The 26,556-nt window shown below is 42.6% G+C and overlaps 2 protein-coding genes across 2 annotated transcripts in view; one reads left to right on the forward strand and one right to left on the reverse strand.

Moving 5' to 3' along the window:
* zc3h4 (zinc finger CCCH-type containing 4) overlaps positions 1-8,439 on the reverse strand; it is a 20,006-nt gene extending 11,567 nt beyond the window's left edge. Inside the window, exons 1-8 of the mRNA XM_079272332.1 lie at positions 8,188-8,439; positions 3,250-3,616; positions 3,038-3,148; positions 2,643-2,901; positions 2,147-2,334; positions 1,251-1,347; positions 967-1,103; positions 651-761 (exon numbers count right to left, since the gene is read on the reverse strand). Of these exons, the coding sequence (XP_079128458.1) occupies positions 651-761; positions 967-1,103; positions 1,251-1,347; positions 2,147-2,334; positions 2,643-2,901; positions 3,038-3,148; positions 3,250-3,616; positions 8,188-8,267 (1,350 nt within the window). The 5' untranslated portion in view covers positions 8,268-8,439. The remainder of the gene's footprint in view (positions 1-650; positions 762-966; positions 1,104-1,250; positions 1,348-2,146; positions 2,335-2,642; positions 2,902-3,037; positions 3,149-3,249; positions 3,617-8,187) is intronic.
* A 1,508-nt stretch (positions 8,440-9,947) lies between these two features.
* sae1 (SUMO1 activating enzyme subunit 1) lies at positions 9,948-26,187 on the forward strand. The gene is made up of 9 exons (XM_079272333.1): positions 9,948-10,140; positions 11,399-11,510; positions 12,020-12,193; positions 16,646-16,791; positions 18,000-18,099; positions 18,455-18,560; positions 21,946-22,090; positions 23,318-23,387; positions 25,975-26,187. The coding sequence occupies exons 1-9, from the start codon at positions 10,040-10,042 to the stop codon at positions 26,065-26,067; spliced, it is 1,047 nt and encodes a 348-aa protein (XP_079128459.1). The 5' UTR covers positions 9,948-10,039; the 3' UTR covers positions 26,068-26,187.
* Positions 26,188-26,556: the final 369 nt, after the last annotated feature.

Raw genomic sequence — 26,556 nt, forward strand, 5'->3', positions numbered from 1 at the left:
TGGCCTCTTTATCTTACTACAGCTCACAGGTGCCAAGTTTCCTTTGAGAATCATCCGAGTGTAACCAGATTTTAAACACACGTAGCTGTTTTACCTCACACAGGAAGATAGCAGGTCAACAGTGCACGCTACATAGAAGTGGTGTACATCATCTGACAGCTGGGAGCCCAGATACATTTGAGCTCCAATTAGTGTGTGAAGTTGTTTCAGTCATAAATCAAAATAAATATGAATTAAAATAAGTTGTGAAAAAGGGCTTAGCACACTATGGTGGAAGTAAATTATGGCCATTTCATGCTATATTAGGTCTCTTAAGCTGTTCCAGCTTTTGTCACACAAATTTGGTCCTAAATTACAAACAATTTTCATACTCAAGAAAAAATTTTAAGGATCAAAAATCCCTCCAAAATACCAAATTAAGAGACCAAGACCTTGAGGAACACCAGAGACACATTCACAATGTGATTGGGTATCAAAATCAGGACTTTGTGATAAAACCACATATTTTCTGAATTTGCTGTGAATTTCTATTGATCACGGGCTTTTAAAAACAAAACAACTGAAGTGTATTAAGAACATGAAATACATAACTTGAATGACAGAAATACATTGGAACGCAGCCAGCACACACACACACAAAGTGATCATACCCAGGTGCATCGCCCCTCGATGTAGTACTTGCAGATGGCCTTTCCTTTCTTATCCTGGTGCTTCTCGTTCATGTTCCTCCTCCCCGGTCCATCGGCTCCACCACCTCCGTCCTAACACACACACACACACACACACAGAAAGCAGAGTGTGAAATGAGTAAGAAAGAGAAGATGAATGTAGTTTTACTCCTCAGGTCTTATCACTATAAAGGAAGTAGTCCTGGGGGCACCAGACTGGAGGGAAGCAGACATTTGCATTGACCCACTTTGAATCAAGACACTTTGGGCTGATCTGACATCAGTACATAAGCCTCACCCCGTTGTCCATGTCCCCGTTGTTGTCGTCGTCGTTGCCCATGTCGCCTCTTCCTCTCCCGCGGTTTCGACCCCTTCCTCCTCTCATCATACCCCGTCCTCCTTTACCTCTCCCTCGGCCGCGCCCACCTTTAAGCCCTGGTGAAGAGATTGAAGACAGCGTGAGAGGGACTGTAAGCCTGTGCTTGCTCTAAAGGGAACTGAACCGAATGAACCTTCTCTTCAGGAAAAGTAAAGATGAAAAACACACACAAACACGAACAACTACCGAAGCTCCAAACTCACCTCTGCCTCTGTCTTTGGACTTCTTGTACTGATTGAGGTCTTTTGAGTAGTCATCGTAGTCGTCCTCGCCCATGTTGTCATAGTCATCTTCTCCAAACTGTATGAACAGATTCCACACCTCAAGCATCACATATTTAAAGGGATAGTGTTTAGTGGCTCGTATGAGATTATTATTATTATTACCTGCCATCAGACTGTTAGTTGTTACGAGGAACTGAATCCGTTCTCTAGAATCGCTTCAAAGCCACCAGACTCCATTGACGAACACAGTAACTATACCTCGCAGAACACGGGAGTTGCTGGTCTACCGGTGAATACGAACAGTCACGCAATAACACAAAGAAAACCAATCGACCGAGGCAGCGGTGGACCAGCAACCTCCGTCTTTGGAGAGTAAAATCCCCGTTTTTGTGAAAGGAGTCTGGTGGCTGTGAAGAGAGCATAGCTGGACATAACGGCTTCAGTTCTGAGGCATGGTGACCAAAGAGTGGAGCTGGGAAACATAATCATTTGTACTGGTACTAGTTTGGTTCGGGAAAAGAGAACACAGCAGTAGTGCAGAGTGGTGACATGGCCTTCAGATTTGTTTTCATGTATTAGTATTTTCCCATCACTCTTCCTAAAACCACCACCAGGCTTGATTGGTAAAACGCTGCACAGTAAAAGGAGATGATCCACATTCAGTACGGACCGTTCCATGTTTGTGTAACACAGAATGATCTACTTTCTCATGTAAAAATGAAGGAAATCGTTGGCTCCAAGTGCTCTTTTGTTCACTGGAATGCTTCCATGTGAAATATATTTAACCAACTGTGCAAATACACAAAACAACTTGTTTCCTGGACTTTGACCAAAGCAAATAGACAACAGGTCCCATCCTGAACTCCAAAACTCACCTCCATCTCTTCCCCGTAGCCGTCTCCATCGTCGTTGTCTCCTCCCATCTTTCCTCCTCCTCCTCCTCCCCCTCCTCCTCCTCCTCCACCACCACCTCGGCCTCCTCTTCCTCGGCCTCCTCCTCTTCCCCTCCTCCCTCCCCTCATTCCTCCACGGCCTCTCTGGTTCTTCATGCGACCTTTGCCCCCTGCAGAGACGTGGCGACAAAGGACAAAATGAAACGAGTCAGCGACTTATCTGTGGAATTTGAATTGATAAGAAGCTTTTCTGCAAATAAGCTCCTTTGTCTTGTCCATAAACGTGCAAATGAAACTGAGTAGCGAGTAAATAAAACAGAAAGGCAGTGCCAAACCTGCTACTGAGCTTTTGTCACACAGTGGCACATTATTTTGGACCACACATTTTCATAAATGTAGTTCAGGGCCTCTCCACCACATCTGGCCTCACACACACTCACTGAAAATTGGATTCAATTTCAACTGGGCAAATATTTACCGTGCAGAAGTCGATTTTTCAACTCCAACAGCTTTGACCCGACCGCCGAGGACCCACCTCGTCCACGGCCGCCTCCTCCCTCCTTGGCCTTGCGGTACTGGTTGAGCTCCTTGGTGAAGTCGTCGTAGTCCTCGTCCCCGATGTCCTCCTCTTCCTCCCCCTCGAAGTTCTCTTCTTCGAACTCTTCGTAGCCTCCGTAGCTCTGCTTGTCCATCTTCATGTAGTTGCCCTTCTTTGAGCTGCCGTAGCCCCCGTGGGACTGGAGACAAGTTAACGTGTTAGATTTTACTTTGCACAAAACTTTATTGAATATTGACTTATGAGGAATACTGAAATTCACTTAAAAAAACATTTGATTGCGATACATTCAACAATGAATAGTTCCGTTGACTTACAGGTGGGGGGGGGTACTGTGGACTGTACTCTCTGTACTTCCTCTTCTCACTGGGACTGTAGTCAGAGTCATCGCTGAAGTCGGAGTGTTCGTCATCAGAGGACGCATGACGCTGAGAGAGGACGGGAGAAAGAATACAGAGATAATCAGGGAATAAAGTTGAAATAAAAAGGCGAGTCTATCTCAGTTCTCTCTACTCGTCGACAATCGTACTTTGTGTTTGGATTTGCGTTTCTTCTTGGACCTCCTCTTCTCCCTCTCTCGCTCCCTCTCTTTCTTCCTCTTCCTCTTGCGACGGTGGGATCTCTCTTCATCCGAATTGCTGCTGGCGTGGCGCTCCTTGCTTCGCTGGGCTGCGTCCCCTCCGGCTTCGCCTCCTCCGCCTGCTTCATCACCACCACCGCCACCGCCATCTCCTCCTCCTCCTTCTCCTCCTCCTCCTCCTGGTACTGCTACTACTACTGCTGCTGTTGCTGCTGCTGCTGCTGCTGCTGTGGACGTACCTCCACCAATGTCCTCCTCCTCCACTTCTCCCCCGTCATCCTCCAGCTCGCCCTCCTCCAGCTCTCCATCCTCTGGCCTGTATATGTAAACACACAGAGGGGGGAGTTACATATGCCATATTCTCGTGGGCTGTGGCTCACCCTGCCCAGCTTCTTAGAAGTTTTGGGAACCATTGTGAGAAAAAGATATAAAAAAACAACATAAAAATGTATATTTAATTGTTTGTTTTCAGCGGTCGCAGATGAAAAAGGAGTACAGAGGCTTAGTGCGGTTGACGTTAGGTACTAATACACTTTAAGGATTCATAGTGTTCCAGCACATGTTAAAGTTGCAACATTTCCACTTTTGTGAGTCAAAACAGGGTTAACTTAAGTCATTTATTTCAGAGGAATCGAGACCCCGCTTAGCATCTAACAGCTGACTGAGACCATTGAGGCATAATTTGGGCTGAAACACATCAGTCATTTGAGAAATAGCTTTTAAACTGTTACATGTGTGGCCTTGGATCCACTTGGAACGCTTTGAATGTTCTCCTTGCAGCATCTATTGCCCTGAAGACTTCTTATTCTAAACAGCACTACGAGCTATCTGCTTTTTAAAACCAACACTGTGTGCTACGATTGGTGATATATGTCGCTTTTAGTTTAAAAATGCAAGGCTGTCTTTTTAAGTGCCTGTGACTGCTACTGATATAATATATATATGTATATAATTACACATATCACCTCTATTTCTCACAGATCTTTTCTCCTGTTTATACTACTGATGAATCCACTGCTTCACATATGAATCCACCTAGAAATATGAAATATGCTCATAACTAAATGCCTGCAGTGAACATGGGACTCTCCTAAAACTGACCACTCAAGACACACGCCAGGTGAACGCTGCATACACCGAGTGTACGTTATCTTACTAGTACAAAACCATCAGCATCAGCATAAGGAACATGCAGTGTGATTAAAATGAATACCTCCAGTTTGGCAAACACAACCGATTGTTAATGTCACCAGCTAAACAAGCTGCCACAATATTAAATACACTAAATAATGCACACGTGGCACTGCTACACATGCATTCAAAATGTAGAAAACATGTGGTAAAATAAATTTAAAAAAAATCACCAGTCTAATTGGACTTAACCGCATCATTTAAATGTTCTAGCTGCACAAGCCATCATGTCAGGTCACGTGTAATATCTGTTTTATAGAGAGCGCCGCGCCACCACACACACACGCGCACATTAGGTCAAATCCACCAAAATGTCCGAGGCTGAGGGGTCCCAGTTCTACTGCAGTACTGGTGGGACAGACAGGAAATGACTAATGCACTGTTGCTGTGGTCAACTGCCAGGGCAGGACCATGAGTTCCTAATTGACATGGATCACATGCAGGCCTGATCCTGCAGAGACTGGTTGCTGTGGGCGAGTTGAGTTTGGGGGGGGCGTTGTTTTAACACGCTAAAGCTGCTATTAAATCCAAAAGCACGAATGTTTTTTTACATTAAACTAATACAAATGATTAGCATGTACTGTTTCTTTCCCTACCAGCCACCATTGGCAATCCAAGCACCAGATCACAACCACCTATTGACCATATTCTTGACTTGGTCAGTGTTTTTTCTGCTTTTTCCGGTGGCACGGGTGCGATATTATTTATGGAACAGGTAAGGACAGGGATCACATATTAATGATGAAGTGTTTAACACTCCCTGTTGGAGCAGTCAGGTCTTGGCTCTCCCACACAGGCCCACACCCAGAGTGCTGTCTGCAGCAGGCTGGGAGGGAGGCCTGAGGCCTGGAGCGATGTGAACAGGATCCACTGAATTACAATATCCTGAAAACGAAAATCCATCAACGAGCACACGGTGAACGGAGGACACAAGGCAGGTGGCGGCTTTGAGGCAAAATGTCAGCTTCACTGTGTGTGTACACACTGCACCCCGCCACATCCTCAGCATGCCAGCTTCCTCTGGGGAGATAGGGCAATAACCAGCCTTAATAACATGCGCCTCAGCTCTCTGTCGTGAACAAAATGCTCATGTGCGGAGTAATACAGTCGTACGGAAACTTGTTTCTAGTTACCGGTGAACGCTACTCAGTATATTTCATCCTTGGAACAAAGCAAATTCGAAGTAAACAACTTTGTATTTTCTGACAGAGAATACAGACTTTTTCAAAACAATCATTTCAACATTCAATTGAAGTCCTACCGGAGTTTGTTAACGTGCCAACAAAAAAATTGTTATGAGTCTGAAGCCACGAAAAAGACCTTGGGGGAGTTGCGGGATTTTCGCAGCAAAGTTATCCAGATAATTTAATAACTCAACAATCTAGAACCAACATATTTCTTCATATTTGGGAGTCATTCGAAAGTAGAATCCTCAGCTACTTTTAGCATCTTTACCGTCATTGTATGCTCCTGTATGCTCGTCACTGTAGCTCCTAAAATATAAATATGCACACATTGTGTGGCGTTTTCAGTCACTATTGGCTCAATATCCGCATGTTTACTCAAAATACTTTAACATTGACACATTTTTGCTCAACTTTGCTAAACTCCAACGTGTTCCTTGTCCTGCACCAGCTACCAGCTTTGAATCCAAACGCCGCAAACTTAGGAACATCATCTCCCACTGCCAAGTCACTCCTCAACCTCACTAAATCAGTATGTGCCGTGAAGCTGGCCCGTTAATCAAAGACCCGTCGAGAGTCAGTCACACAGAGTGGTCACAGTTCAGGCCTCTCTGTCATAGCACAGGGATTGTACTGTACTATGGAAGCAAGTACTAATGAGTAGAGAGTGGCTGGGATCCACTACAGACATTGGTGGCCTATCTGGCCTGTTGAGATGCTGTGCAAACATCACCTGCTGCCAACAATGTGCCAATTTCAGGAAAAAAAAACTTGCAATGCAAACAAACTCAATCTCGACTTCTCTATGCTCAGCCAAAGTGATTACCAGGTCAGGTTAGTGGGACCGCAAATCCACCGACAAACTTAATAGACCTGTGAGCGGAATAACTGTTATTGATTAGACCCTACACAAGTATCCACGTACTGCTGACGACTAAGTGCAGCAAGATCCAGGTATTTCATCCATATTAACGAATAAAGTTTCCATTTATGTCCATTGACACTATACCAAACTGATAGCAACATCTCTGACCACGCCCAACTAGCAGACAACCGTGAAGTTCTAAAAGTTCAACAAAGCACAAGATTACTCGTCTATGAGGGATGGTTGAATCACAGGATTTACCATGCATTATGGTACATTATTAGCTCAATGCATGAGTCTATAACTCATACTAGAAGCAAAGGGCCATGATTAAAATGGGGAATACTTACTGTGACTGGGTTTCTTCACATATTGCACTCAAAAACATTGAAAACGCTTTGAGTTTTTTTTTGCTCTCGAACCTTTTAGGGACACTAGTGGGGTTTGTGGGGCCAACTGAGTTAACATGCAGCACATTTGCCAACTGGGGGACTGGGGAGACAAAAAAAGGGAACTTTGTGTTTGACTTGAAACACTTCTGGGATGCTTTGCAGACGTTTTACACATTTTTTGGGGGGACTTTGGTGGATGTTTGGGACGACTCAGTGTGGGCACGACTGTGAATAAAAGTGGTGTGTTAGACAAACATCCATGACAGCAAGAAGCACAAACGCGTTGAGAAAAAGCTAGCTAAAGTAAGCTAACAGGCTACAAAACGGATTAGTCGATAACGTACCTTTCAAAAACTAATATGTTGAGGATATTTAGCGTTTGATACTTGAGAGGGTGCGAATCCCAATGATTAAAGGTCAACCGGGACTGAAGAAATGTTTCCTACGAGCGTTATTAATCTAGGAAGGCGACGACTCGAGGGCTATTTTTAAGTGCGTAGAGCTACTTGCTCGAAAAGAAGCTTCGCGTTAGCTAACAGTTAGCTTTACGTTTACGCGAACTGAACGGATTCTAAGATAATTAATAGCCCATACTAATCGATTAACATACACGAAGTTGATCTCAAGGTAGTAGTTAACGCGACGTTTATTTCGATGGAGCGGTTTGAAAAGTCAATGTGGAATTACCATTAAATAAATACATTAGCCGTTAGCTTAGCCTGTCTCTCGTGTGCCAACGATTGTAACGTTAGCCAACAAGCTAATGTTGCTAAATTAGCTTGAAATAGGCCCTTCGTTAGCAAAAGACTATCGTTCGGATTTTTCGGGGATCTGTGGGATAACAGTTACTGTGACCACACACAATTAATTGAATTAAAGCAAATGAGTTCACTGTTTAACAATGGGAACGTAATTAAGCGATGCTTTGGAATCGTTGAGTTGGATAGACTGCGGTGAAGTTATTATGAATCAGCTTTTTCGACCTCGGCTTTCTTTCGTCATACACGTTGTCTGGAGTCGATTGACCGTTGATTGAATAATACAATACAGGGAATAACGTTATCCCGGGTGAGGTCTGGCCTCCCAGTTGGCGGTGTCGTGTCAATATGGCGTTCTTTACCTCTGTACTCGTTTTCCAGAAAAGGCGAGTTTAATCCCTCTGACAGAAAAAGGAAAAAGAAACCCCGGGCTTTTTGTGTAAAAGCACAGGACAAATAAATAAATTCATATAAATATGATTGTAGAATTACTCGACCTTTCGTCAGTCAGGAGACTGTTGTGTTCGTGGTTGGTAGTTGGGGAGTTTGGATGGACAGTCATGCTTTCCACAGCCATTTCCTCTAGCTACATTGAGGTGCAAAAAAATTACAACTCGACACTGGAATCTACTGGCTTATGCGTCACTTCACTATGATCTACTTGTTTTTGGTTTTAAGGAAGAGTTTCAGTTCATAGTAGGCAATTCTCCACTACAGTTGTAAGAGAAATATGATGAAATTGAGTCCTGACGTTCTCCGTCCTACAGTAGCGATGTGAAATGACGACTGATAAACTTAAAATGGCCGTCTGTCTTCTCTTAAGAGAAAGAGGCGGGTTTTCTCCGAGAATGACGTTATGACGAATAACGTTCTTGTACGCTCCTCACGGAAATTGCCGAATGGGGATTACCAAAGGGAAAAAATGCCTCCGAGCTTGACTCGCAGGTGCATTTGCAGAGCAAATAGTGATTATACAATGTTTAACTATTTAATTAACATTCATTTTTAATTAAAGTTGAATCAGGCATTTACCTTCATATTGTCGTGTACTTGTATATTGTCACTTTACCTTCGTATACATGTACTTACTGTTGTACTACCTGTTTACACCTGTGTGTACATATATGTATTACTTCTCATTAAGCATTCATTTTCTCCATTCCTGTTTACATTACAGTTCATTCTCTCTTTTGATACATTTACAATTACCTGTTTACCACAGATACAATTTTATTTTACATTTTCCACGTTATATTTCATCTCTATTTTTTAACTTCTGCACTACTTCATGTCTTATATTCTCATTTTTACCTACATGTTTTTTTAATATTATTATACATATTTGTTTGAGCATTCCAGGAATTACATTGCCAAAGACTGCTTCTCTGTAAGTGCAGTGCATCGGACAATAAATAACTTGAAACTTGGTGGTCTCAATATTTTGTAATAACTACTTTGGATAATGTTCTCGTTATTTCCAGTGATGCTTTAGCGGTGCAGTATTCAAACAATTCAACTAATATTCACGTTAATAGTCACTCTAATATTCACTCCAATAACAGAAATTAGCACAGTGCACCTCAGTCTCACAAGAAATTCGGTACCCGTCTTGTGAAATGGTGTAGTTACAGTAATGGTTTTATGGCATGCCAGGGAAGGGGAACTTTGGAACTTTTCGGTTGAGCAAATGTGTAAGTTCCACCTGATGCGATGGTAAACATGGAGATTTATCCTGGAGGCCAAGGCAGGGCTCTGTTCAGGCATCCTGTAGAATATAAAGTGCGGCTGTCTGGTCAGCACTCACGTAAAATAGCATTTCTTAGTCTTTTTGAAAATAGCTGTGAAAATGTTCGTAGAAGACTATACTGAGGGGAAATTAACCCAAAGTAAGCCCTGTCAGCTTGTTGAACTACCGGTGTGTGATAAAGGTAAAACCAAATATAGAACAATAGTTACTGATTTAAAGTTACGTTGCAGGGCTTACTGGCCGATGCATATTTTATTTATTATTACACGCAAGTAACGGCGATGAAATATTTGAGTTGCTATTTTTAATATTTAAATGAGAATTACACACAAATATGACGATGAACTAACATGACGATGAAGAAATGTCTGATATAAAATCGAATGGAAAGTACTACAACAAAAAAAATCGAGAAATTACATAAATTATTACATGCAAAAATGCGAGAAAACGGTGAAAACACATCTATTGTTTCGGTCGGGCGACGTCATCATTCAGCGCCCATTCAGCGGGACTGCCGTTGCATTTGAAACAACCGCATCAGTAGCTGCACTGAAAACGGCTCTTTTGCACCGTTATCCCCGTCTTTAGAGTGATCCAAAATGATCGATATGTTCGAGAAGGAGGACCCGGTCATCAGCGAAGAGGAGGCGGCACAGTACGACCGCCAGATCCGCTTGTGGGGGCTGGATGCCCAGAAGAGGTCAGTTAGCTCACTTAGCTCGACAGGCTAATCGGTGCAGCGGAAGGTTTGAGGTGTTGCACTCCTGCTCGGTTCTGACCAAACGTTGCGGACATCGGGGACCTAGTACTTATTTGAGTAGGCAGTGGGGGGAGTATTCATTATCGATAATTGTATAGGTCCGCATCTTTGCATTGTCCATCAGAAAGAAATAGTCCCATTTCAAGTTAAAGTCCTCAATTCATTACGTAACTAAGTTGTAATACCTCACTCTAAAAATACTCCACTGCAAGTAAAAGTGTTGCAATGAAAATTAGTAATATGTAAAAGTACATCAGTATAATCAGGAAAATGTACCTAAATCATTGAAAGTATAGCCAAAGCAGAAACATGTCATTCATGCATTATTGTAAAATCAGTTACTTTGGGTATTTTGATTTAGAACGAAACGTCATATTTTTCATCATAAGTTTTGTGGGCAAAAATCTTAATTTGTAAAGTAACTAAAGCTGACAGATAATTTCAGTGCAGTTAAAAGTACAATATTTCCCTCAGAGATGTAGTAGCATAGAAGTATAAAGTGGCATGAAAAGAAAAGTGGAAGTATTCAAGCATGAATACTTGTACTTAGTGACATTCCACCACTGTTGTCCATACACATAGTTGTCCTGTAATAACAACCTGGATATCAGTTTCAAATGTCCTAATGCCTTATCATTGTCTGATACCAAACACCAAACTCAGAGCGTAGGTAGGGAGTTAAGAGAGAGACAGAATGAGCCTATGATGCCGGGCCACATTGAGAGGGCATGCCATATCTGTAAAATGATTTGTTGTGCAAAATGATTTGCGGATTCAAAGGTCTGGACCCAGGCAAGCTTTACATACACACTACTTATTTATAACATGTATATACACATGACTCTGGAATATTAGGTAATGTGGAGAGAACAGTACTTGTAATGCTCCGACAAACCCTTAAATCAGACTTAAATTTCAGTCAAAGATTGTTTCTTCATAAACTCTGATCATATTGTTATATATTCTATATATTCCTATAATAGTACTTCATCTTGGTTTACCGGTATGTTGTTGATGAACTTGTCTCACCGCGTTTATTTAAGCATCTTCAGTGCAATGTTTCTTTTTTTTTTAACAAGACATGCAGTTCAAATAAAGGTCATTCAACTAATTTGTTACAAACCTGTAGCGCACAAAATCTAAATTTTCATCATCATGATATGCTCTGCATGTTTTAAAAAAAATGATTTTTATACAGATTACGAGGGTCCCGGGTGCTCCTGGCTGGTTTAGGTGGTTTGGGAGCTGAAGTGGCCAAGAACTTAATCCTGGCTGGAGTTAAAGGACTCACTCTGCTGGATCATGAAAAGGTACCCATGCTCACACCAACTCATCAGAGGCCACTGTCGCCTACGCAGTTGACTAGGGCTTTAGTTTAAATCTAGAAATCTTTGTTTTCAGATATCAACGAAATATCTGTACGATATGTTCATAGCCCAAGTAAATGGCCAGTCTTTGTTGTGCTGTATGTGCACTGTATGTCCACTAGATGGGGTCGGTGGCAAACTAATGATTTTTACTTTCAGTAAAGAAACAAACCAGCTAGTTTGCATTCAGGTTTGTTGTGGTAACATTACAATAACAGCTTAATTCTGGCTTCATATCACGTTTTGAGGTGAACACTTATTCCGCAGCATGCATGTATTTGCTCTGTGAACCTGTGTAATCTTTGAAAAATATACATATTTTCAAATAATGGAAATGTAGAATTTCCAATGGAGGACTATGTCCTCCTGAATGCACAATGTAAAAAAAATCATCCAGCACAATCCTCACCCTGTTATGCCCCCCCCCCCCCCCCGCTCCTGTGGCCCACCAGGTGACGGAGGAGTCGTGTCGAGCTCAGTTCCTGGTTCCGGTGACGGCTCGGGGTCAGAATCGAGCCCTGGCCTCTCTGGAGCGAGGGCAGAACCTCAACCCGATGGTGGAGGTCCGCGCAGACCCAGACCGAGTCGAAGACAAGCCGGACGACTTCTTCCTGAAATATGATGCGGTGAGTGGAAATGAGTTATTCAATTCAGTGATTAAAGAAACTCAATCTTAGACTGAAAGACGTCTCTATTCAACGTATGAATGGGATTTTTGTTTTTGTCATTTAAATTTGTATTCATTTAAATATATTAACATTATACAGAGATACAAAACATAGGTTTATCAGACAGTAAAGTAAAAAAAAATAGATAATAAAAGAACAAGAGAAAAGAATAAAATAATATCTTATGGGATATTTTAAAACTAAAATATATGATTTGACTTAAAAGTACTTCATACTAATTTGAGCACCCAGTCTGACCACTAGATGTCGCTCGTCGCCCACATCGTGCACCAGGAGCTCTGCTCCTTGTTCTGCTCTGTCAGGCTCCAGGACCACAACACCTGTCTGCTTCTCATAGAGCGGTGCTGAGCTTTGTTCTTCAGGCAGAACCGTAATGGACACTTTTTTTGTCTTGATTCAAATGTCCGTCTTACCGCTGGCTTGTGATACGATTAGCCTGTTAATTATGTAATGCTGACAGCTGCTGTTTTTTAGAGAGCCGGTGTTTTGCCTTATATGGTCCTGTAGGGTTCACAGCAGTGGGTGGAGGATGAGCTTTTTCGGTTGGCTATTTAAAAAATCTCCCCACTCATGTGATACTTTGCCCAAAAAGTCCGACCTGTAAGACAAACACGGGCACCTTTGTGCAGCAGCTTGATGAAATCGAATCGAAATAACCAAATGTCATTTATGATGGTGAATTTGTATGATTATTGTTTTTACAACGTTTGCTCTGAAACTGAGATGAAACAGTGACTATGAGGCCTTTCATCTATTTTCACATCCACACTGGATGAGCAGTAAAGTGTGAAGTGCAGCGCTGCCACTGTCCTGCTGCACTGTGTAGAAGAACGGCTGTTAGACTGTATTCATCTCCACAGCGCCGTACATGTCAGACAACAATACACAGCACACCATGGCCCACACACTTCATATGAATGTGTGCATGCTTAAGCACGGGTAAATAAACTCTCCATGTTGGGAAGAAATAAGGTTTTATTGTGTCATAACTCAACCGCTGGGCGTTTGCGCATTAAACTGGAACAAACAATTATGATTATGCTGTTGTAGTTAAGCCAGCAGATGGGTTTAGAGTGAGCAGCAATGAATGGATTTCAATAAATTCATTTCCGCAGGCAGCTCTACACACAGGCTGGGTCTCAGTTTTGAAGGCGACTATGCATCTGAACACCATCAGTGGAATAACGGAGCTTCTTTTTACCCTCCTGTTGTGTCGGAATTGTCGGCGGTCTTCCTCCCTCTGGGGGTGCTGAGTGAGGGTTGGAGGGAGGGAGGGAGGAAGACTGAGGAAGATAGCGGCGAGACATACAGTAGTGAAGTGAGGACGGGATGAGATGGATGTTAGTAGGACAGAAGGAGGGAGGATGAGAGGATAGGAGAGAGAGGAGGCAGCACAAATTAAAAAAGCTTGAGATAAAAATGGAAAATGTAAGGGGTGGGGGGGGTCTGTGTGTGGCTCAGCAGGAAGATGGAGGGTGATTAAAGTGGAGCGGTTGGACTGCGGTTACAGTTTTCATATGGGAGGCCTAATTACTGAGGGAGGACATACAATAGGAAGAAAACACACGCCATCCATCTGGGTACTTGCAGAGTACAGCTGACTCACAACCACGATCAGAAAATACTACCTACAATAAACCATGACAGGCTGTGTGTGTGTGTGTGTGTGTATGTATATATATCTATCTATCTATCTATCTATCTATCTATATATATATATATATATATATATATATATATATATATTTATTATAACTAATCAGCTTAACAGGGGCTACATCACTGACAGATTCAGATTTGTATGTATTTAATAATTGTCATTGGCGCATTGAAGTCACCTTTTTCCAAAAAACAAAGAAAAAAACAAGTTGTCATGTGAAACCAGTGTTGATCAAATGTGACTGTGTCAGCGTTTAGGACTGCAGAGCAGATTCTAGTTATGGTCGGTTTCGAGGTGCTGCACGAGTGATCCGTCCTATTGCACATACCCCCAAAGCTTCCTGTGCTGATGACGACACAGTGTCTTCCCCCATCAAAATGTGTCTGATTAATGCACGCTCTGTAACAAACGAGGCTCACATTTTAAATGACTAATTCACAAGTCATAATTTGGCTTTTTTATTTCTGACCGAGACCTGGCAACGGAATATGGAATGCATCCATTTCAATGAACTCTGCCCTGTGGACTGTTCTTATGTTGGGACACCGCGTCTGACAGGCCGCGGTGGAGGTCTCGCCGTGGTCTGGAAGAATCAGTTTTCCTGCCACTTGGGGAGCACAGAATCCTATGTTACTTTTGAACTACAGCTGACTAAAGTGGGCCGGCTCAAGCCGTTTTACTGTTTTTTAATTTACCGACCTCCAGGTCCTGCAGGTCAGTTTTTATCAGAGTTCGCAGACTTTCTGACCTCTATTATCAAGCTAGACAAAGTGCTTCTGGTTGGTGATTTTAATCTGCATATCAATGATACCACAGACTGTATTGCTACTGAGTTTCTCAATATTACTGGATCTTTTAATTTCACGCAACATGTTTCTGGCGCCACTCACAGGGGTGGTCACACCTTGGACCTTGAGTTTTCTCTGGGTCTTGATATTGATAATACCCGTTGTGAGGACCTATTGATCAGTGACCATAAATGTATTTTCTTTGATCTTTCTGTCAATGCTGACCCCTTGTGTCTGAAACAAACATTCCACTCCCGCATTATTACTCAGAGTACAGCTGATCAGTTCTCTATGCACTTCTGCTGTGATATTAACACAAATCTCAATGATGTCGAACACTTGATACAGTCATTTAATGAACATTGCACCACTTTGCTGGATAAAGTGGCACCTCTTAAGGAAAGGACCAGGGCTGCCTATAACACTACTCCGTGGATGACAGACGCTGTGTGCAGCCTGAGACAGAAGTGTCGCAGGGCAGAGCGGCTCTGGAAAGCTACTGGGCTAGAAGTGCATCGTTTATATCTCAAAGACCTCAGAGTTTCTTTTAATACTGGAGTAAAGGAAGCTGGAACTGCTTATTTTGCCAACCTAATCTCTTCTTCAAAGAGAAATCCCAAGATTCTGTTTGACACAATTAAGAGAATTGTTTCACCGTCTGTCTCCACTGTACCATGCTATTCTGTTGACGATTGCAACAAATTCCTTATCTATTTTATTGATAAGGTAACAGGTATTAGGTCTGACATTCAGCCTGGGATCTGTTCATCTACTTGTAGCTCCTCGCAATCCCCTGCTGTTCTGGACTCTTTCCAGCCTATCAGCCTTCAAGACCTGATGGACTTAATTAACAAAACAAAGCCATCATCTTGCCCTCTGGATATAATTCCATCCTCTCTATTTAAGAAAGTTCTTAAACGTTTGACTCTAAACGTTGCTGCACTTTGTGAAAGAAAGATAAAAGTGTGACATTTAGTGTTTACTTGACAGACAGAATGTGTTTTCAGCCCTTCGTATATGTTCTCGATGTTGACCTCCTGTGAATGCTGGGAGCACTGGTCCTTGGCCCCGGTCTGCTTGCTGCCACGTGGGACTCTTATCAGTGGGCTGAGGGTGTTTGGGGCGTGCTGGACTGGGCCAGCAGGATAAGGTGGACCCAGCCCAGTGGTCAGTTGTTTACATTCAGACACCAGCCGTGGAACACCGTGTTCTCTTTAGCCTCCTTTGGTGGTTTGTTGAGGGAGGCCGGCTATCACCCGATGCTGCCGCGGCTGCTGCAGTAGGTGTGTCTCACTCGGTTTGGCAGCCGGTCAGCCGTTTTATTTGTCGTTTCCAAGAATTGAGCAGGCTGAAACCTATTTGTTGAGATGTCTGTCTGTCCCTCAGGGATTCAAAGCAAGACAATAATTACTGTTTGATTTTATTTTGTTATTGCAAGTGTTTTTTCGGTGTCGTGTTAATGAAAAGAAGGAGGAGGAGGACAGTTTCATGCATTCAAATTTGTAGAGATGAAAGGTGGAGGAAATGCAAATTGTTGAAATGTAAACAGTACTTGTTGACAGGGAGGGTCTCATTCAGCGGTCCATCTCTGCACGAACAGTGTAGCATTTAAATATTTGCAGATAGAGGATTTTTTGTTGCGCTCAATTTTCCTTTCTTCATATGCAAACAAGTTATTTGCTTTGCTTGGATGGAGCTCTTTGTTTCACAGTTCACGCTCGCCTTGGATTAAATCCTCTTGAGGTTTCATTGTAGTTGTCGTGACACAGAGTTAGAAGCAAAGTCACAGATGCTGCAAATATAACTTCATTTACAGATTAACGGTGACGGAGAAAAGGCTGAAGTATGGTTTGTGCTGGAGTGTACTTAGAAGCACTTTGGCATTGCTGGTAATTGATCAGGCAACCATTTTTCCCTGTGTTTGTTCTTTCCCTCCCTCAGGTGTGTCTGACAGGCTGCTCCAGAGACCTGATGGTGCGGGTCGACCAGCTCTGTTCTAAGCACAACATCAAGGTCTTCTGTGGGGACGTCTATGGTTACTACGGCTACATGTTCTGCAACCTCGGAAAAGAGCACAAATACGTCGAGTAAGTGCGGCCGACAAAAGTGAGGGAGCTGCTGCCTGCGGGATAAGTGCCTTGCTCCAGAGCACTGCAGTAGAGATTATATTTAGCGATATTAAAAAGTGTTTTCATTGTGGCGCGTCGTCCAAGACAGCAAACCATTGTATTGCCATGCATCGCTTCCATATACGCAAATGTACACAAGATGAGCACAGAGAAAACTCTTTGTTCCTGGTTTGAACCACCGTGAAATGACAGGATGTGGTCTGTAACACTGCGACACTCTGCAGGTCAAAGCCACAGGACAATGTATTGGTTCACACACAAGACTTTATGGAGACATATTAACCGTCAACCAGATTCCAAAAACATCTTTGACTCCTTCCATGTTCACACAAAAATCACATATCACACTGAGCCGATTACAAGGAAGAAAGTAGAAAGACGAGCAGCTCTTACCACGGAAAGAACCTCGAAAGCACAAGGACGGGATTTAAACTACAGGAGGACCAGCGGGTCGGCTGGAAAACAGGAGGTAGCAGTTGTAATTCGTACTGGTGTGGGAATTAGAAATGACCCACATTAAGCATTAACACCACTGAGGAGAGCATATTAACGGCTGTTATAACAGTCAGTGAATTGTGTCACTTAACTGTTCCTGAGATTTTCAACATTTTTAAGCTCCAGTGTATTAACATTGTGCGACAACTGCAAATCCCAGAAAGCATCTTGTTTCGTATCAATATATCGTGCAGCTCTACTCGGCAGTGTTGGCGCTGCACACTTGTACTCTCTGCTCTGCCATCTGGACGGTTGACATTACATAACTCAACTTTGCCTTTGATTGGTTTTTAATGCACCTGTATGCCCTATCCAAGTGGTGTTCCAATGGGATCTTTGTTTGGTGAAAGTTAGGTTTCAAATTAACGTTAAAAAATATAGTTTCAATATTTCCTGATGGAATTAATTAAATGTTTGAATTGTAATTACTAACTAACCGGTTTCATGGTGTTATTTGTCAAGTTGAACTGTAATTAGTTGATTGTAGGTCAAATTATATTAAGCTGCAGCTAGAATGAGTGAAGTAGTTGTTTGTGTGTATGTAAATGAACAGGTGTGAGACTGACTCTCTCTCTCTCTCTCTCTCTCTCTCTCTCTCTCTCTCTCTCTCTCTCTCTCTCTCTCTCTCGCTCTCTCTCTCTCTCTCTCTCGCTCTCTCTCTCTTTCTTTAGGGAGAAACTGAAACTGGTCAAACCGACTGGAAATTCTAACGACGGTCCAGAGGCGAAGAAGGCCAAAGTCGACCCCAACGAGACCACCATGGTGAAAAAGGTCAATGAGAGCATCTTCAAACGCATTCAACCAACTAATGTGTTTGTTTTTTATTCTTCCAGCCAAACTGCTATAAATAACTGTCCCATATGAAGATGATTTCCATCTATTTGGCTCAAAGGAACAACTGTTTGAGTGGTGAATAAAATGGCTTTCTTTAGGTGGAACACATTAAGAAAATTACACAAAATAGGAAAAAGAAACATGATTATTTGTGAAGTGTGATTTCCGCTCCCTAGCCTTATCTATACAGATGACCACCAGACTGTCATTTTATTTGTCCTAAGATAAGCAACGCATTCATTAATACATCTCCTATTGACGTTACTTTTTTTATATTCTCTAAACCAATCAGACGGCCAGTTTCTGCGCTCTGAAGGAAGCTCTGGAGGTCGACTGGACAACTGAGAAGGCCAAAGCCGGGATGAAGAGGACACCGGTGGACTACTTCATGCTTCACGGTACTGAAAGCCTCATTTCATGAAGTCAACGGTGGTTTAGTGGAAACAGGTTCTGAATTGTCAAGTGAGCATTTTCTGCGATTCGTGTCATTTTGAATTCAAAACCTTTTGTTGTTGTTTTTTCTTTGTCAGAAACAATCATACATTCTCAGATGTTAAGATGCTGTGAGCTCTGGAAACTGCTGATGGGTGTTTGCATTTTTAAGCAATTAATCAACTAAATGAAAATAAAGTCAGTACAAACTAATAATTAATGAAAAAGAATTAGTAGTTACAACCCCAGAAAGTAGATTTTCTAGATTTTAAATTGAGGCTACGCTCTTTAGAGGGGATGTTTTTGAATCGGAGGCAGCTCTACTTTTACATTTTACCATTTCATTCTATTAAATGACAAATATTTAAGCGTTTTCTAAGAATGTTAGACTTTGTAAAGATTTTTTTGAGGGATTCCCATTTGTTGCGAAACTGTGCATTTTAGTTGTGAGATTGTTATTTTAATGATTTAAAAGGGACAGCAAGCGGTGGAGCCCACGAGAGGTCTTGTGACATCTCTGTGTAGGAGGCAGGACACAAACAGAATTTCCATACAGAGAACTGATCAAATATAACAAAGAATCCCGAAAGGTCTAAAAAAGAATCGAAATTTGAAACTGAAAAAGCGTAGGGACCCCGCAGCGAGACTGAAACGCCTACCGTCAACATGCAAAGTCACTGGTTCCAAAAATCAAGTCCATAAAGTGAGTTAAATGTCGATTGGGAGAGAAGGGCGAACGGTTAAAATGTCAAACCCAAACATGTCGTTGTGGTTTAAAATGTTCAGGAACCATCAAACCCAAAGGAACTCTTTGACCCTTTAAGTAAATCTGAAATGTTCCTTCCTGTTTTTCAGGTTATTTACGGTATCTGATGACCTTCTCTTGAAGAGTTGTTATTGTCCCTCTCGTCACCTGGCCCTGCAACATCCCCACTCACTGCATGCTAGTTTCCATCACAGGCTGTCCATGGCCAGTCATGTGCACTGAGCGTAGAGCAGAGAACAGCCCGGCATCTACACCGCATGACGACAAGCACACACCGGCAGGAAGTAACCAGAGAATGGGTATTGGGTGCACAGTTGAATGTCGAAACATTCACACTTGAACATGAACAATTCTGTTCGACTTTGACAGGATGCATCGGTCTCAAACACTCAACGCACGTTGAAAGTGCATCTCAGCATACTACGAGCCGGCTGCTCGTAGCTAACGGTGCTAACGGTACAAACGATCGCACAAGTGCTAACAGAGCTAACGGTGTTTACCTGAGGGGGAACCGGAAGCTCTGATAACAACACACACACACACACACACACACACACACACACACACACACACACACAGAGGGAGAGCGACCTCATTCTCTGCTCAGGTAGACTTTACTCTTTTTGCAAAAAGTAAGAAAAGAAAACGACTACATTGTTGGTCACAAAGATCGTTACGCATTTGATCAAAGTTGTTAAACGATGTCAGTTTGAATAAAAACACTACTATAGCTCACCTGTACCCTGAAAGCATCATTTAGGAAACAGGTATGATGGGAATTTGTAGGAAGTCGTAACATCTGTCCAAATATTTCATGTTGTCTTTATGTAAACTTCTTGAAAACTTTGTTCTTCCGACGATGACACTCTAGCAGAGGACTTATATTATATACACTACAACATCTCCATATACAAGGGCCGAGGCAATAAGACGCAATGATATATTGGCATAATGTTACACGAACTTCAGTTATAGAAAATAAAATATCAGCCATCATCACTGACGCACCTGAAGTTCAACATCATATCAGATGACAACGTAAAACAATAGCAGCCAGCTGCAGATGTGCAGTATGTCACTAGTGGTGTTCGCGCTTGTACTTAAGTTTAGGATCTGAGTGCTTCGTGGCCGGTGCGTTTCAGGTGTGTGGCAGCCGTTGTGACCGGTAGCCCCGCCCCTGTCTTCAGTCTGCTCTCTGAGTGGAAACGGTTGTTGTTTTATTCAGCGAGCGTCACACAGGAGGCAGTGGTATTATTCCTCCGCTGTTTCTATAATTGGAGCTTGCTGTTTTGTTTTGGGCGACCGATGAGGAAGTGGCTCTTCCTCTGTTACAACTGCTTCCTGTCTGACTAGGAACAGTCGGGTGATCTGAAGCGCGGCTCTGTGTGTGTGTGTGGGTGTGTTTTGCTTTTTGTCATTAGTACCTCTGATCTACTTAAAACCCTTTTTTTTGCAAGAGAGAAGATTACTTAAATTTGGACTAAGCATAAACGGAAGATTTTGATATCACAATATGTACAAATACAGAATAATATAAGTCCTACTCAAAAACACTTCTGCCAAACACACGAGAACTCTCTTTGTACAGATTTTGCGTTGATACACGGAAAAAGAATCTCCGTGTCATCTCCCTCGACTTTAATCTGAAGACTGTTGCGTATCACAACTCCATGTGTAGGTTTTACAGATGCTATCGTTGTTCCATCCAAGTGCACATTATTATATTCTGTTATGAAATTCTGTTTGATTTCCTGGCTGGCGCAAACCTGAGCGTGATGCCATTTGTGTCTCTTAACTTTTTGTTTTGCCAACGCCAGTTTCACTGATTTTAAAGAGCAGAGCCGAGGTGCAATAGTGATTCATCGCCACTGTGTGTGTGTGTGTGTGTGTGTGTGTGTGTGTGTGTGTGTGTGTGTGTGTGTGTGTGTGTGTGTGTGTGTGTGTGTGTGTGTGTGTGTGTGTGTGTGTGTGTGTGTGTGTGTGTGTGTGTGTGTGTGTGTGTGTGTGTGTGTGTGCGCGCGTGCGTGTCACGCTGGTGGAAATGGCCGTGGGAGTACTTGACTTCCTCATGCGGTTTAAGTTAATGGATGAACAGGAAATACGGGGGCGAAGTGTTGATGTGTGGCACAGTTGGAGCTGGTGTCGGTTATTTGAAATTTTGCTCATGACCAAAATAATGTGCACGCTTCTGATTGTTCATTTCTCAATCAGTCATGCAATCGACTCTTAGACACACAGGAAAGCGTTTTGTTTCCCCCCCCCTCACCCTAATATTTTCCTCACTGCACATGTGTAGGTGTGCGCGTGCGTCTTGGCAGTCTGTGTGTTCGCACTCTTTGAATTTGTTGCGGGGGAACGTGGGGCCCTAATCGGATGAAGCGGTTCACTGCGCAACCGCACTCAGATCTGATCCTGTTTCAGAGATAAGATGATGTCGTTCCGTGAGATGATAATTCACTGTGGAAGTCCCTTGAAAGCGTGATGCAATTATGAGTGGCAAAAGGTGCAATAGATTATATGGAAACAAATTAGTTTCCAGCCTCTTAACCGTCTACGTTCTGTTCACCTTCCTCCCGTCTCCGCAGTTCTGTTGAAGTTTCGCACCGACAAAGGCCGCGCCCCCGACCCACAGTCCTACCCAGAGGACAGTCGGCTCCTGAGACAGATCCGGGATGACGTCCTGGAGGCCTTGGCAGTGAGCGCTGACCTCCTGAATGATGACTTCATCAGGTATAAAACACGTCCTCTGACTTTAGTTTTACACAAGTGACGCGTTGAATGGATAATTAGCTCAGATAGGGAATGGAGGCTGTAGACAGCAGGATCCAGCAACACGTAGCCACCCACAGCACCCATACGTCCTGTTGGAAGTGTCCTTGAGTTTTAATATAAAACATACAAATGTATACATTCCTATTTTAAACCCTCTTTCACCAAGAAATATGTGCAGAACCCTTGTAGATCCAGTTACATGCTGGAAATGCATCCAGAGAAATGCCATTGAGACAAGATTAAGTCTATTTTTTAAACATATTTTCACCAAATTGCCCTTTCACCAACGCTATCGTGTATCAGCTGTGTACTCATGACTTATGTTTGCAGGCCCAAATTCCACTTTTTCAAATTCATGTTTCAGATTTTTATGAAATGATGTATTTCAGCGTATTGCAATGCAAGAAAATCTGGACTGATCGATCAATTACTGCACTTTCACATCCACATAGAAGCAGCACGTCTGTGTTATTGTTTCCACAAAGTCTGTGGCCTTAATCGCTTTCAAACTGGGTTTTGGAGACTGAATAACGTCCACATTACACAGACTGTAGGTAAGAAGTGGACGTGGTCACCGTGACGTCACCCATTAGTTTGTGGACTGATTGTTATGAAGCCTCGAGTTCGCCGATTTGGCCGTCGCCATCTTGGATCACGGACGTCGCCATGTTGTTGTTTTGTTGCAGCTAATGAACAGAAGTGACCATATTTGGAATGCGGAGGAGTGACGTAGAGACGGCGTATACGACTCTGGTAGCTACAGCGACCTGTCAATCACAGTAGCCCCGCCCTAAAGCATACTCTGCTTTATGGTCTATTTGACTCTAAATGGACCATAATGTACTAAATGAACATCATGTGTATTGAAGAAGACTTGAAACTAGAGATTGAGACATAAACTCATGTTTACTATGTTTACTGAGGGAATAAATCAAGAGAGAAGTCGAGTCATTTTCTCATAGACTTCTATACAACCAGAGGAGTCGCCCCCTGCTGGTCAGTAGAGAGAATGCAAGTTTTAAGACATTTCCACATTGGCTTCACTCGGCAGATCCGCCCGACATTCACCCAGTTTGTCTACATCTGTGGGAGGGGATTATTATGGATTATGAAGATGTTTTGGTTGGCTCACTAGCAGGGCTCCAGATGGAGGTATTTTTTTTCACACTTTTCTTTTATCCTCAGCTACTGCTTCTCCGAGATGTCTCCGGTGTGCGCCGTCGTGGGAGGAGTTCTGGGACAGGAAGTTGTCAAGGTGAGCATGTAAACATTAAAAGGAGCCTCGTAACTCCGGGAAACGATCTGCAGAGGTTAACGTTATCGATGCCGTCTCACGATATTCACTCGGCCGCGGTGAATGATGGCAAAACTGGTGTGTGAGGGAGTCGGTCAGCTGACAGGTGGCCGCTCAGCTGGTTATCTGGGTCGGCTTCAGAGAGACTCTTCTCTGTGCAGAAGAAGGATCGTCACTGTGACCACAGCCAGACTCCGTGTGGCGCTCCTGGCACAAGCCCCTCAAAAAGGGGGATTGATTTATAAAGTCCTCGAGCTGAACAACATGAAACACTCATTGATATTTCATAGTAATAATAGTGAACTATGTTGCTTTCATACACGTGGGTTCCTACAAAGTCTCGAAAATGTTTTCAAGGTTGTCAATGTGCTTGAACTGGAACGTTCTCCTCGGAAAAACTCTTGATTTTTAACATAATGTGCTGTTTCTTTTTCATACACGATCACGCACCAGAACTCTTTCGATACTGAAACGATAACGTCGTCATATTTCCTTGTTGTCTCACCGGAGCCAGCTCAGCATTACATAATCAGGATCAAAACATACCATCGTTTTAACATGAACAGCTGGTAAAGTGCTGTGGGTATTTAAAAAATTAAAAACATTTTTCATATTTGCATTTCTAGTAAGAATTTAGATGTGATGATAAAGGCTTCGAGAGTCTGAACGTTGTGTGTTTAGGGAGCTTGAAAGTGCTTAAGTTTGACTCTGAACGTACACAAACATTGTTCTCTTAGATCTCTGCAAAGAGGCTGTGACAGTGTGTGGCAGAGATATTGAACAATAAACTTCATTGTCAAAGATCACAATCGAAGTAAACATTTTGAACTTCAAAATTCAACAAACGACGAGATCTCGAGGAACATTAGAAGTCCTCGAATGTGCCTGTTTGAATTTGGGGACTTTGTTTTTAGTTGAATTTCAGCAAAATTTTATTTTACAGTCCTTAAATCGGATTTTGTGTAACTTCATTAGTCTGTCTGTCTGTCTGACTGTCTGACTGTCTGACTGACTGACTGACTGACTGACTGACTGACTGACTGATAATGACTATTTTAACGGTTTATTTTTTATTTACATCTGAAATAGTCTTTGAGAGAGAAATGATTCAGACTTCATGTAGTCGATGTCCCCACAGTGTTACATGACGGGGGGGGGGGGGGGGGGGGGATACTGTTGAATTTGTTTTCCAGGCCAGAAAAGCATCAGTGAGCCAAAATAATGAGTTGAACTGGGCTCTAAATATTCAGTCACAGTTGAAGTAAAACCTTTGAAGCTCCAACTTTGTAAATAAATGTGAAGATGAATATATAGAGTACAGATAAAAACATAACAATAACGATGTTATTAGTGCGTCCTGTAGCCAGCGTTGTTATTTATTATTAATCAACATCGTGTTTTAGAGTTCTGAAGATGCATCCAGACGGATCAGTTTCATAAATGGAAGAGATGCATGAACCCTCTGCATGTTCCTCTTTGAATTCAGTCACTTTGTTTTTATTGAATTTCAGCTAAAAAAAGGACTCGAGATCATTTATTGAAAAGATTTTGATGTGTAACTTCAAATGGGATTCACAGACGCGGCCACTGAGGTCGTTAGGATTCATGTCTCAGATAAAAACAGTTGTGTGTGTGTGTGTGTGTGTGTGTGTGTGTGTGTGTGTGTGTGTGTGTGTGTGTGTGTGTGTGTGTGTGTGTGTGTGTGTGTGTGTGTGTGTGTGTGTGTGTGTGTGTGTGTGTGTGTGTGTGTGTGTGAACGGAGAGAGAGAGAGGGATTGGGCTGTTTCTTCGGTGCATGACCTGAATAAGATTCCAATGAGCGAATTAGAAAGCATCTCTTTCTGAGCTGCGTGCACGGTGAGCTGAGGTAACATGAGTTCAGGTAAGGGTGTGTGTGTGTGTATGTGTGTGTATTAGAGGGAGGGGACTGACTGCATTATATTGGCACAAGGCCAACCTGCCGTCTCCATGATGATGGAGGTGATGATGAAACCCACTGCAACTGGCCGACTGATGTCTCGCCGGGTGAATCTGAGTGATTTCACTGAGCTCGCCTCGCCGACGGAACTTCTTAAACCGTGACGTGCGTGTGTGTGCGTGTGTGTGTGTGTGTGTGTGCCTGCAGGCTCTAACAAAACTAGAAAACTGGCATCACATAGATTCTTTCTGGTCGTGCTGGCTGGTACGTTGATTCTTAGTTCACAAAGTGAACAGTTACCTGCCAAAGTATTGTGTGGCGGTCGGAGTGATTACTTATGTATTATGTACACTCCCCTTCAGTCAAGTTTGTAATCAGCTGTTATTTCAGACACCAAATGTTTTATTTGCATTTGAAATAGTTGCCTGTTGATAATCCAGCTTGTTCTAAACACTTGACACTGAAACAGGAAGCTGCTCCTGACTGAACTGTTGTTCAGAGTTTTGATCTCCATGGAATTAAAAGCATGAACTACCATTCCGACATAAAGATGTGTCCCCTCAGACAGCTGACTGGACAAAATGAGTGTGTGTGCTGAAGTGTTTTCTCTCGCTCTGTCTCTCCCTTCAGGCTCTCTCCCAAAGAGACCCTCCTCACCGGAACTTCTTCTTCTTCGATGGTCGTAAAGGCAACGGCGTGGTCGACTACTTTGGGCCCAACTAAACCGTTTTACACACAAATTCATGTCCAGCAAATGTATGTATTTTCCTTCGTTTGTTCTGTCAGATCATTTATATCAGTTCTTGCTCCACTACTCATAAAGTTAATCTGTTGTTGTTCCAATTTTTGGCATTTGGTCTTTTTTTTTTTACATTTGCTAATAAAACCTTGTTAAGTGAAATGATTCTGCCTCAGGTTTCTGGATTTATTAAACAATAACAATCATGTTGTTTTATTCTTTTAATTTGGAAAATTAGAGCAGAGATTTTTTTTCCACTGATTTTAAAATCATGTGACACTTGTGTCATGTAAATTAGTACAAACTAACACAGGAAATCTGTGTCAATCAATATTTATCTTCCTTTTGATGCAAACGGTGCAGTCATGAAACACGGTGGCCTTGAATTATGCAATGTTAAAAAATCAGAAGGGGAAGGACTGTAGATGGTTACATGATGCTTCGTGTATGACCATATTTGGTATTAACCTCTC

The sequence above is a fragment of the Melanostigma gelatinosum genome (genome assembly GCF_949748355.1).
Source record: "Melanostigma gelatinosum genome assembly, chromosome: 7".
In the NCBI taxonomy this organism is placed as follows: domain Eukaryota; kingdom Metazoa; phylum Chordata; class Actinopteri; order Perciformes; family Zoarcidae; genus Melanostigma; species Melanostigma gelatinosum.

What these genes read in the sequence shown, in the direction of transcription:
- sae1 (XM_079272333.1), top strand. Translation starts at nt 10,040, where the DNA reads ATGATCGATATGTTCGAGAAGGAGGACCCGGTCATCAGCGAAGAGGAG. An exon ending in GGGCTGGATGCCCAGAAGAG is followed by an intron (nt 10,141 to 11,398) that starts GTCAGTTAGCTC and finishes ATTTTTATACAG; the next exon opens with ATTACGAGGGTCCCGGGTGC. An exon ending in CTGAATGATGACTTCATCAG is followed by an intron (nt 22,091 to 23,317) that starts GTATAAAACACG and finishes TTTTATCCTCAG; the next exon opens with CTACTGCTTCTCCGAGATGT.